Genomic DNA, 12696 nt, shown 5'->3' with positions numbered 1-12696 from the left:
TACAAGAAAAAATTTTTAAAAATAAGTAGGTAAGGCCCTGGCTGGGTAGTTCAGTTGGTTAGAGCACTGTCCTGATATCCCAAAGTTGTGGGTTCAATCCCTGGTCAGGGCACATGCAAGAATAAACCAATGAATGCATAAATAAGTGGAAAAGTAAATAATTAGCCCTGGCATGTGGAGCTCAATGGACTGAGCACTGGCCTGTGAACCTAAAGGCCACCAGTTCTATTCTGGTCAGAGTACATGCCTTGGTTGCGGGCCAGGTCCCCAGTAGGAAGTGCTCAAGAGGCAACCACACGTTGATCTTTCTCTCCCTTTCTCTCCCTTCCTTCCCCCTCTCTAAATATAAATAAAATCTTTTTAAAAAACATGAATATAATTAAAACCTGAATAATAAATCAGTGTTGATGAGACTAGTGAAAAAAGTGTTGATAGGAGTGTAAATTTGAACTTAAGTTTTGAGAGGGTTATTTGGCAATATTTATCAAAATTTCAAATATAGGCACTTAGACTGTACAATTTACTTACAGCAATTTGCCCTGAAGAAATGATTGGTCAAATATGTAAAGATATATGTAAAATCGTGTTCACTGAAGCCTTTAGAAATAAAAAAAAACAAACCCCAACCAAAACCCCCCCAAAACCCCCAAAAGGCACGTACTTCATTTTTCTTATTCGAATATCTGCAGTAATTAAAAAAGTGAAGAAAAATATCAGTAACAGCTATATGTATTGACATAGAAAAATGAAGAAGATACACCATTAAGTAAAAAATGGCAAGTTACAAACACTGGATATAACACAACTTCATAATTATAACAAAAATAATTATGCATACATATATACATATTCACTTTGAAAGCCTCAAGCTCTTTACAGTGATAATATCCAAGGTGTAGGATTATAATATTTTAGCTCTGTCACTTAATAGCTTGTATTACCTTTGATAAGTTCTTAAATTCTCCAGGTCTAAGTTTCTAGATATGGAAAATGGGGATAGTAATACTAATAGCTATCACACCTCATAGCACTGATGTCAGGATTAAATGAATTTTAAAGCATGAAAAGAGCTTAGAACAACATGTAAAGTACTCAATAAGTATTAGTAATTATTGTTTTATAAATGTCTGCATTAATGAATTTTTTAATCCTATATATTTTAGCCATGTGTTTCAACCATACATTTCATAATCAGAAAAATAAAGACTTATCCTTCAGGGGTACAGTCCACATTGTCTGGGTTAAAATGGTTCATCTAAAAACAATAATTAAAGCCCTGGCCAGTGAGGCTCAGTTGGTTGGAGCAGTGTCCCGTAACTGAAAGGTTGCGGGTTCCATTCCCGGTCAGGGCACATACCTAGGTTGTGGGTTCGATCCCTGGTCCGGGCGTGTACAGGAGGCAACCCATCAATGCTTCTCTCTCGCATCAGTGTTTCTCTCTCTCCCTTCCTCTTTCCCTTCCTCTCTCTCTAAAAGCAATGAAAAAATGTTCTCGGGTGAGAATTAAATTAATTAATTAAGAATAATAATTAAAGTTAAGAATCCATATGATGGCAACCAAAATAGGGGTTATGACATTTAAAAATTTAAAATGAGAATTAATCCTATGAAATGTTCCAAGATGTTAAAATCTACTCAGAGCAATTTAAGAAGTCAAAGACTGTTATTTTTATTCCAGTGTCATATTTTGATCCAAATCCTCATCACAGTAACTTCTAGAAATTAATTCATACTATTTAGAAATCTGAAGTATGAGACTGTTCATTAAAGATAAACTTCTACTTACAACTTTGATGAAAATGAGGATGGTAGGAGATTATATTTAAAATTGTATCTGTTTGCAATGACAGAACAACTAAGTCACTAATAAAACCATGATTGATAGATTCTAAAGCAATAGGACTTTACTGCAGCCTGTTTGAATTTATATAGCAAAAACAGCAGAACATCTACAGTACTTCATTATTTTGAACCAAAAAAAGGAGGACACACAAACTGTATAAGAACATTTGAAAAAAAAAGATACAACTTTGTTATTACTTAAAGGAGTTTGCACAAACAAAAAAAGGAGATTATTTTAGAATTTCTAACTTTAAAAATATGGAAAAATTAGAGTTCAGTATCAGGATGGTTCAAGGAAACAGATAACTCACACTTGCTAATGACAATGTGTTTTTTCCCACTTATAGAAGGGATAACCTAGTGATGTATACAAGAGATATAAAAATATTCATAATCATTAGCCAAACAATCCAAGTCTTAGAAGTATCTTTTAAAAAATAATTTAAAAGGAAGAGCTAAAACAATCACAAGAGCATTATTTAAACAACCTGCACACCATGGAAAGAAAGTTATATGGTTAATTAAATTGTCTATAGTATATTAACTTACCAGGTTATTGTGACTTTGTCAAAACTGACAGTCTAAGTTGTGAAAAGGAGGAACTATTTGATATGTAAAACTGGGGGGAAAAAACAGCTATCCACATGGGGGGAAAAATCAGATTCCTGCATCTTGTACCATACTCCAAAATCAACTCCATAAACTGGAAACAAACCACCCTCAAAAAATCAATTCTAGATATATAAGGCTATAAAAAACAAAAATTTAAGCTTTTTAAAGAAAACAGACTTCTGGTCGAGATGGCAGCATAGGCAGACATGGCTCACCTCTTCATACAACCACATCAAAATTACAACTGAAGTATAGAACAACCATTACTCAGAGCCATCAGAAAGCAAGTTGAATGGAAGTCTGACAACTAGGGAATTAAAGAAACCACATCCATCCAGACCAGTAGGAGGGGTGCAGATGCAAAATGGGCTGGTCCCACACCCACATGTGGTGGGTAAAAATTCGGGAGGGATATCTTGGGAGCAAGACTCCCAGACCCACACAAGGCCCTCCAGCCCAGGATTCCACTGCCAGGAAGATGAGTCCCCACAACTGTTCACTACAAAAAACCAGCGAAGATTGAGTCGTGGAAGAAACTGCTGGGGCTCCAAACAGTTCCTGTTAAAGAACCCACACACGAGCTCATCACCTACTCAGACTTACTCCCTCTGAGCTCCGGCACTAAGGAGCATACTGAAAGGCGCCAGTGCCATATTAGAAGAAACTGAAGTGTCTGGCTTCAAGACGAGCAGAGACCACTGTTCCTTTTCTAAACTTTCCTCCCACAGAGCTGGCAAGCTCGTGCCATATCTGAGACTCCATCAACCTGGCTAACACTGTTTGACCCACTTTGGAAATCCACAAAGACTTCACTTGACTCCATTCAGTTTATGGACCCACCCAAGCTGTTTTTCATTATGAATGGCTGGTCTTCGCTCATACTGCACAATTTCTTAAATGCTCTCAAAGAAGCAACAGACGGCCTCACTGAGCTCCAGGCCAGACACCAGCAGTAGCCAGCCTAGATGCACATCTTGACTTCGCCTAGGAATCTCTAAGCCCAGCACAAGCAGCACTCATCTCAGATTTGCTTTATAGGCCAGGCAGCATGGCCACCGGAAAAATACGGTGGGGGGGGTGGGGGGGCTGACCTTGACCTGCACCACCCAGGAAACCCCAGGGCCAGTACTCCCAGTGGACAGCTACAGACCACATTGGAGCACCACTGCCCGGCCCCTACACAGCTGATCCTTCACGGATGGTGGAGGTATGTGGTCAGTGGTCACAGCCAGTCCATACAGCTGACTGGCCTGGGTAAATCCCTCCCATTGATGTGCCAACAGCAACTGAGGCTCAACTACAACAGGAGGTGTGCTCAGTGCATATGGAAGATGCACCTTGAATACCCAGCTTGGGTGATAAAGGAGGTTGTGCCACTGGACCCTACTGGACACCTACTACATTAGGCCATACTACCAAGACATGGAGTCAAAGCAGCTCTACCTAATACATAGAAACAAACACAGGGAGGCTGCCAAAATGAGGAGACCAAGAAATGTGACCCAAATGAAAGAACAGATCAGAACTCCAGAAAAAGAGCTAAATAAAATGGAAATAAGCAATCCATCAGATGCAGAGTTCAAAACACTGGTAGTAAGGATGCTCAAGGAACTGAGTGAGGACCTCAAAAGCATAAAAAAAGATCCAGTCAGAAATGAAGGATACACTGAAATAAAAGAACAATGTACAGGGAAACAACAGTAGAGTGGATGAAGCCAAGAATCAAATCAATGATTTGGAACATAAGGAAGCAAAAACCAACCAATCAAAACAAGAAGAAAAAAGAATCCAAAAAAAATGAGGACAGTATAAGCAGCCTCTGGGACAGCTTCAAGAAGTCCAACATTTGCATTATAGTGGTGCCAGAAGGAGAAGACAAAGAGCAAGAAATTGGAAATCTATATGAAAAGATAATGAAAGAAAACTTCCCTAACTTGGTGAAGGAAAGAGACATGCAAGTCCAGGAAGCACAGAGAGTCCCATACAAGCTGGACAAAAACAAGTCCACATCAAGACACATCATAATTAAAATGCCAATGGTTAAAGATAAAGAGAGAATTTTAAAAGCAGCAAGAGAAAAGAAGTTAGTTACCTACAAGAGATTTCCCATAAGATTGTCAGCTGATTTCTCAAAAGACATTTTGCAGGCTAGAAGGGATTGGCAAGAAATACTCCAAGTCATGAGAAGCAGGGACCTACAGCCAAGACTGTCCTACCAGCAAAGCTATCATTTAGGACGGAAGGACAGATAAAGAACTTTCCAGACAAGAAAAAACTAAAGGAGGTCATCATCACCAAACCATTATTATATGAAATGTTAAAGTGACTGATTTAAGCAAAGGAAGATCAAAACTATGAACAGTAAAATGGAAAAAATACAAAACTATCAACAATTGAGTCTAAAAAACAAACTAAGCATGCTAAAACAGAACAGGATCATGGATACGGAGAGCATTTTGATGGTTGCCAGATGGGTGGGGTTATGGGGGAATGAGTGAAGAGGTGAGGGAATTAAGAAGTACAAATAGGTTGTTACAGAATAGCCATGAGGATGTAAAACACAGGATAGGAAATGGAGTAGCCAAAGAACTTATAAGCATGACAAATGGACATGAACAAGGTATGGGGACTGCCTGAGGGTATGGGGGGTGCTGGGAGGAGGGAAGCAAAGGGGGAAAATTCAGGACAACTGTAACAGCATAATCAATAAAATATAATTTAAAAAAAGAAAAATAGCTCCTCAAAAAGTTAAATGTAGAATTACCACATGATCCAACAATTCCACTTCTCGCATATGTGCGAAAGAATTAAAATCAGGGACTCAAACAGATACTTGTACACCAGTGTTCACAGGGGCATTATTCACAATAGCCAAAAGGTGGAAACAATCCAAATGTCTATGGACAGGTGGCTGGATAAACAAAATGTTATACATACAATGAAATATTATTCAGCCTTAAAAAAGAATGAAATCTTGATATATGCTACAATATAAATGAATCTTGAAAATATTATCCTAAGTAAAATAAAACACACATAAAAGGATAAATATGGTGTGATTCTACTTCGATGAGGACCTAGAAAAGGCAAATTACCAGAGGCTGGGTGGTGGGGGATACTGGGAGACACTGTTCGATGGGTACAGAATTTCTGTTTGGGATGACAAAATAGTTCTGAAAATGAATAGTGGTGATGGTTGCACTGTGAATGTCCTTAATGGCACTGAACTGTACACTTAAAAACTGTTAAAATAGTGAATTTTGTTATATATATATATTTTACCACAATAAAAAAAATCAACTAAAAAATTAATACATATGTATTCAGTGATAGAGCAGTAAAAAAATAGTTAATATATTTTTTCTGACTTTGGAAAAAGAAAGAACTTAAGATGCAAACACATTAAACAGAAAAAAATAATTCAGACATATTTAACCATATTAAAGTTAAGAAGTGCTGCTTGTCAAAAAGACTTAAGTGAAAAAACAAGCTATAAACTGAGACAGTATATATATGAATATAGATATATAAATGGATTAGTATTAATAATATATAAAAACTACATAAATGGACAAACCAATAGGAAACTGGGTAAAAGCTACAAATAGGTACTTTGCAGAAGAAAACATATATGGCCAATAAATGTATAAAAAGATAATCTCATAAACATGAGAAATGCAAGTTGTACCACAAGATGCCATTTTATCCCACTTGATCAGGAAAACATTAACAAGTCTAACCTCACCCCCAAGTGTTGAAGAGGATATGGGCCAATGGAAATTTTACACATGGCAGGTAGATACAACCATTAGGAAAACAATCTGACACTATTTTATGAAGCTCAATCTTCACAACCTTATGACCCAGGAATTCTACTCCTAAGTGTATGAACATGCATTCAAGGGGATGAAATTATTTTTAAAAAGAGTGGAGAATGGGCAAAAAAATCATATTCATTATGCATAAACCAGATATGCATTCAGTACATCACAATATATACAGTACATCTCTGGTATTAGAATTTCATTAAAAGAACTGAGAGTGAGAGGTAGGGAATGTCTGCAATAGGCTCCCTAGTGAGGTAATAATAAATAAATGGTCAAGAAACACATGCACCAGAAAACAAGTATAAAACTATTCATAGAAGCACTGTTCATAATAGCAAAAATCAGGAAACAATCCAAGCAACCATCGAGACAAGAGTAGATGAATAATCTGATATATTCACCAATGGATGAGGAATTAAAAGGTAAAAAGAAATGAATCAGTTACATGCAGCAAGAGGAATTTTAGTAAAATAATGATGAGTGAAAAATGCAAGTCCCAGAAAACAACATGCAGTGTAGTATTTTATTTATATACTTTCTATTGTAAAGATATAATAGTAAATAAACACCTCTAGCCCTGGCTGGGTGGCTCAGCTGTTTGGAGCATCAGCCAGTACACCAAAAAGGTTGCAGGTTTGATCCCTGGTCAGGGCACACACATACCCAGGTTTCGGGTTTGATCCCTCTTCGGGGCGTGTATAGCACACAACCCATCGATGTTTCTTTCTCACATGGATGTTTCTTTCCTCACCCCCAACCCCTGTCTCCCTCTCTAAAATCAATAAACATATCTTTAGGTAAGGGTAAAAAAATAATAAAAAAAAATAAAAAAGAAACATCTCTAAAAATTTAGTTCCATAGTACTCCAAGGTGAGGTCCCAGGACAAAGACTGCTCAGATTTCTATGTTTTTCAAACTGCAGGATGTCACTCAGTGGGTCCTGAAATCAATTTCATAGGTCATGATTAACATTTTTAAAATATGAACTAGAAGGGAATAATCAAAGTGACTGCACATAGTAAAGCTTATTTCATGTAACTTTTTTGTTTTATTAAACATGTACACACAGATATAGACACCCCTACTCACAGATTCTGAAATCTAAATAACTCTGAAAACCTTAAGTTTCTTTCGTAAGTTTGGTGCAAAATTCACAGGGCAGCAATATCTAACCTGAACTGCCCTAGGCTATTTAGGGCCTTTATTCTTCTCCATTCATTACGAATAATATATCTCATTGCAGAAATATTAATGTTGGATTATAAAGCGGCATGCACATTATCTTTTAAAGTTCAGCCCTGGATGGTGTGGCTCAGTGGACTGAGTTCCAGCCTGCAAACTAAAAGGTTGCTGGTTCAATTCCCAGCCAGGACACATGCCTGTGGCCAGATGCCAGTTGGGGGCGTGCGGAACGGCAACCATTGATGAGTCTCTCCACTCCCTTTCTTTCTCCCTCCTTTACCCTCTCTCTAAAAATAAATAAATAAATAAATAAATAAATAAATAAATATCTAAAGTTCAAAATATTAAAAAATACCTCTGGACCTAACAGTTTGGGATAAGAGATTAAGAACTTTATCTACGTATTCAATTCTACATACATGTGTAAGTGTACAAATACCTTCATGGACTAAGTCATAATGTAAAACATACTTCTGACTAGATTATGTTTAAAAAGTCTGAAAGTCACTGGCTAGGTGACATTTTTCAAGAACACTGGCCATACCTAGGCCTTCATTTACTCTTATTCTGCAAAACTCCAGGATGATTCAGAATGTTCCCATGTATTTCTTATTTAAATTCTTCCCACTTTACTTGTCAAATCATTTCTTGTTCTGAGGAAGCAGTTACTAGTTTTCATTTACAGGTGACCTTTAAACAGAACACAATGTCTAAAGTTTACATAATTCCTAAATCTCCTGAAGAATAGGAAAAAGTATCCTAAGCACTGTAGGACAGTTGAGAGGACCCTGTCACGGCCTTACCTTCAGCAAGTTTAGGACTTTCTTGCCAAGATCCAGCTCAAAGTTGTTATAATTAGAACCGCACATGTCATAGATAAACACCAGTCCATTCCTCTGAGTTTCAAAGCTGTAAACCAATCATTGAACAAAAACATTTAAGTAATGAGATGAATGGGGCCGGTTGAAAGCCTGGGGCTGAAACAACATATGGGGCACATTTGGGACCAAGATAACTGCCTCCCAGAAAACTGGTCTTATAAAAAGATGATTTATCTTTGGTATCTGCTATGCTTATTGTGGTACTGTGACTTGTAATAAGAACTATGTATTTAGTCTTCGACCCTGAAAATTCTTGGAATTTCCTAAGTGAAGAGCTCAATAAAGGTGCCTGTTACATTAATAAGGTGACTGCTGGAATGCCCCAACCACTGGATTAGGTTGGTGCTTTCAGTCCCACCCACACACCCACCTGGGAAGGAAGGGTAGGCAAGGGGATAGAGACTGAGTCCAATCACCAATGACTAATAATTTAATCAATCATGCCTAAGTAATGAGGCCTCCATAAAAACTCAGTAGGGTAGCGGTCAGAGAGCTTCTGCTGGTTGATGAACATGGTGAAGTGTTGGGAGAATGGCCATCTCAGAGAGGGCATGGAAACTCCGTGCTCTTTCCCCACACCTTGCTCTATGCAACCCTTCCACCTGGCTGTTCCTGGGTCATATCCTTTTATTGTGAACAGCTAAACTAGTAAGTAAAATGTTTCTCTGAGTTCTGTGAGCCATTCTAGCTAATTCATCAAACCCAAAAAGGGAGAAGTTAGAACCTCGGATTTACAGCCTACTGGTCTGAAGCAGATGTGACAATCTGAATTTGCCATTGTTGTCTGAAGGGGGTGGAAGGGGACAGTCTTGCAGGGCTATAAACCCTTAACCTGTGATACCTGATGCTATTTCTAGATAGACAGTGTCAGAATTGAGGTGAATTGTGGAACACTGAGCTGGTGTTGAAAAACTGCATGGTGATATGGGAGAAAGCTTCTCATGTTAAAACTGGAATTGGACTTATACTTACTGACGCATACTTATCCAGATTTATGAAGTGCCAAACTCGTAAGTTAAGAATGTTCCAGAGCATCTAAGTTGTCAAAATTTGAACTGTTTCTTTCTGTCTCTGAATCTGCCTATCCAGATTCTATAACATTCCATTTTCAGCTCAAAAGTTTCCCCTTCCATGAAGATCTCCCTGATAACTATACTCAATTGTACTACCATCCTTCACCTTCTTGAAACCCTATAAATCTTCCTGTGGATCTTTACTGCGGCTTAAAGTACACTCACTTTGTATAGCCATCAAATTCTCTCCTAGAGGGAAATGTGTTCTGTTCACTCATTATCCCCAACAGTCCCTAGTACAGTACTTGCAACACAGGTCCATAATGAATGATCGATGAATTGTAATACAGTGGACTGGAAGCCTTCTCTAAGAAAATGCTTTGGACTGTGGGAAACTGTAAAACAAAACTCTAAGCTTAATCACTGTGAATTTGTCCCTTTTGACTTGCAGGAAGAAAACCCAAAAATGGTCTTTGGAAAACATCTTCAAAAGTAAATTGAAAGGAGGTCAGCCTATTCCCAAATTGAAGTTAGGAATACACACAGATACGAAAAGTATTCCTCAGTGCAATCTCCTAAACACCTGTGGACTTTTCAAAGTTACCTTTTCCATCAAGCCAGGTCCTTATTTGCTTTATTCTGTACAGAGAATAAATTATTTGACTGGATTATTCAGAGATGACAGCAATAGTTTTCACATTTACAGTGGTACCTCAGTACTCATTAATTCATTCTGATGAGTGGTGAGCATGCAACTATTGATGAAGCATTTTCTCTTACAAGGTGGTGTCATGACTCATAGAACTTCTAGCAAGTGCCAAATGTTGAAACTTTTCCCTGTCAAAATGTGACAAGTACCAGGTCTGACAAGTTCTGAAGCCAATAAGTACCAAGGTACCACTGTATTTAAAACTGAGAATAAGTCTTGGCACAAAACACAATCCTGAAATCAAGGGTCTCATGATATTTTGTATACCACTGGGTTGGCCAAAATGTTTGTTTTTTTCTGTAAGGTGGCTCTGGTAGCGCTTAGTTGTCTTTAAAGCCATTCAGAAAAATTTTGTTAGATTGTACTGTGACAGCTATCAAATCAGTGTGCATTAAAAAAAACTCATCAACATTTTTGTGTAGCCAGTTTAATATTGAAGATGGAAGGAAATACGCAACATTTTTGGCCTACTATGCCTTATTATTTCAAGAAAGGTAAAAACGCAACTAAAGTGCAAAAAAAAAGGTGTGTGCAGTGTATGGAAAAGGTGCTGTGAATGATCGAATGTGTCAAAAGTGGTTTGCGAAGTTCTGTGCTGGAAATTTCTCACTGGATGATGCTCCACGGTCAGGTAGGTCAGTTGAAGTTGACAGTGATCAAATCAATACATTAATTGAGAACAATCAACATCTTACCACGTGGGAGAGAGCTGACATACCCAATATATCAAAAAAAAAAATAAGGTTATTGGTGAAAATTAAAAAATGTCTTTCATTTTATGGAAAAAATTAAATGGACTTTATGGCCAACCCAATAACTGTTTTGTATGACCTCCTATAAACCTCTATACCTTTTTCCTGTCAACAAAATCCAGGATGGAAGCACCCACTAATGAAGCAGCATTTCAAAAATCTCTAATTGTGAGGTGGCCCCAAGTTTCTCTAGCAGCCTTAAGTTCAAATGGTCCCTAATGTGTTACAGTCAGTGCTAAATCTTGACTCATTTTATGACCCCAGAGAGATTATGATTCACCAAGATCAAAGATGCTGTTAAACAAACAGCACAATTACTATCTAGGTTTAGAGACTTCCCATTTCTCCACAGCTCATCAAAGGCCCAGTTCAAAGAATTACAGGTTTTCCCCTCACCACTCCAGCTTGTGGCAGGGAACTGAAACAAAGTGAAGACAATGCCAAGGGAAACAGAATTTAATTTTTAAAAAGCAATCTGGCATAACGATGTAGGTTCTATATTCCCCAAAACTGCTCATCCTCTGAAGGCACATGATTTAAATAAACATGCAACAGGATTTTCACTTTTCTGGGCATAGAATATGAGGTTTACAATAATAGCTAATTCCCTAGTAAGCATATTTGCCTTATTCCTGAATTTGATTCCTAAGCTGGATGCTACTGGGAACACCAATAAGTTAAAAACACTGTCCCTGATATGTTTCAAAATAATCGAGGGTAGGGTACGGGGTGGATGAGGAGCTATTGATGAAATAAGATTGGTTACAGATCACTTTGAAGATGACGGATGATGGGTATGTGGAAGTTTATGATAGATAGCACTTCCTCTCCACCGACGGAGACTTGGGGATTTTCCATTATATTATGTTAAAAAGAAGGTACTCTGCCCTCAAGGAGTTTACAATCTAGTGGTAGATGAAAAAAACAACAGTATAAAATACATGACATTGTAAGACCATGCATAAATAAACACAAAATGATCAGTATTAGTAAAAACTTCTATTAAAGTCAAAGTAAAAAGAATTTTACTCATGACAGGATGGAGTGGTGACGGGGCCAGTCACAGAAGTTGGGCCTTAAAAAAGGGCAAGATTGAACCTGACTGGTCTTACTCATGGGTTGGACAGTGTACTGCAAACTGAAGGGTCGCTGGTTCAATTCCTGGTGAGGGCACATACCTGTGTTGTAGGCCAGGACCCCATTTGGGGGCATGTAAGAGACAACCAAACAATGTTCCTCTCCCTTTCTCCCTCCTTTCCCCTCTCTCTAAAAATAAATAAAAGAAATCTTTAAAAAAGAAAGAAAGAAAGAAAGAAAGACTTTAAAAAGTAAAAAGGACAAGATTTAGTGAAGAGAAGGGCTTTCCATCCTAGTTCAAGGTAACATTGGAAAACAAGAATTTCTTCTCACTACTGAGAATATTTTGTTTAGAGAAAAGGGTTCACATTTATTTTATATGCACCCTTTGAATAACGAGGAGTCACTGACTGTTAAGAAATAAATGCATGTAGAAAAATTTCAATGATGTTTACCTGTGCACAGGTGCTCCTGTGGGACCCAACAATCACATTGGAGAAAGCAAGCTCTGACTAGGCCATGCCTGTGTGAGAGCTCTAACTCCCTAAGCTGCCCAAGGAAGAAGATCAATACTGAGTCTTCCAGTAAAGGAAACTTTCATTCATTCTCTTGAGCTACAATAGCATTTCAAAAGAACCTATATTCTGGAAATCGTGCTGAAGACCAATCATAGAAAAGAAGACCTGAGACATTCCACACTTCTGATTGCACTGTACCGGGCCTGAGACACTGGTCCCATCTCCTTAGTAACTTTTCTTTTACAGGACAGTGCTGTGTGTGGTTTAAATCTATCTCCCACTA

At 37.9% G+C, this 12696-nt stretch overlaps 1 protein-coding gene across 1 annotated transcript in view; it reads right to left on the bottom strand.

The window, feature by feature from the left end:
• Positions 1-12696, bottom strand: part of PTPN9 (protein tyrosine phosphatase non-receptor type 9) — a 92093-nt gene that overhangs the window by 37357 nt on the left and 42040 nt on the right. Inside the window, exon 5 of the mRNA XM_054592047.1 lies at positions 8267-8372. Within this exon, the coding sequence (XP_054448022.1) occupies positions 8267-8372 (106 nt within the window). The remainder of the gene's footprint in view (positions 1-8266; positions 8373-12696) is intronic.

Source organism: Pteronotus mesoamericanus, unplaced genomic scaffold (genome assembly GCF_021234165.1).
Source record: "Pteronotus mesoamericanus isolate MK-2021 breed Mesoamerican mustached bat unplaced genomic scaffold, CSHL_Meso_final scaffold_31, whole genome shotgun sequence".
Taxonomy (NCBI): Eukaryota; Metazoa; Chordata; class Mammalia; order Chiroptera; family Mormoopidae; genus Pteronotus; species Pteronotus mesoamericanus.
This window is presented reverse-complemented; position numbering and strand designations above follow the sequence as displayed.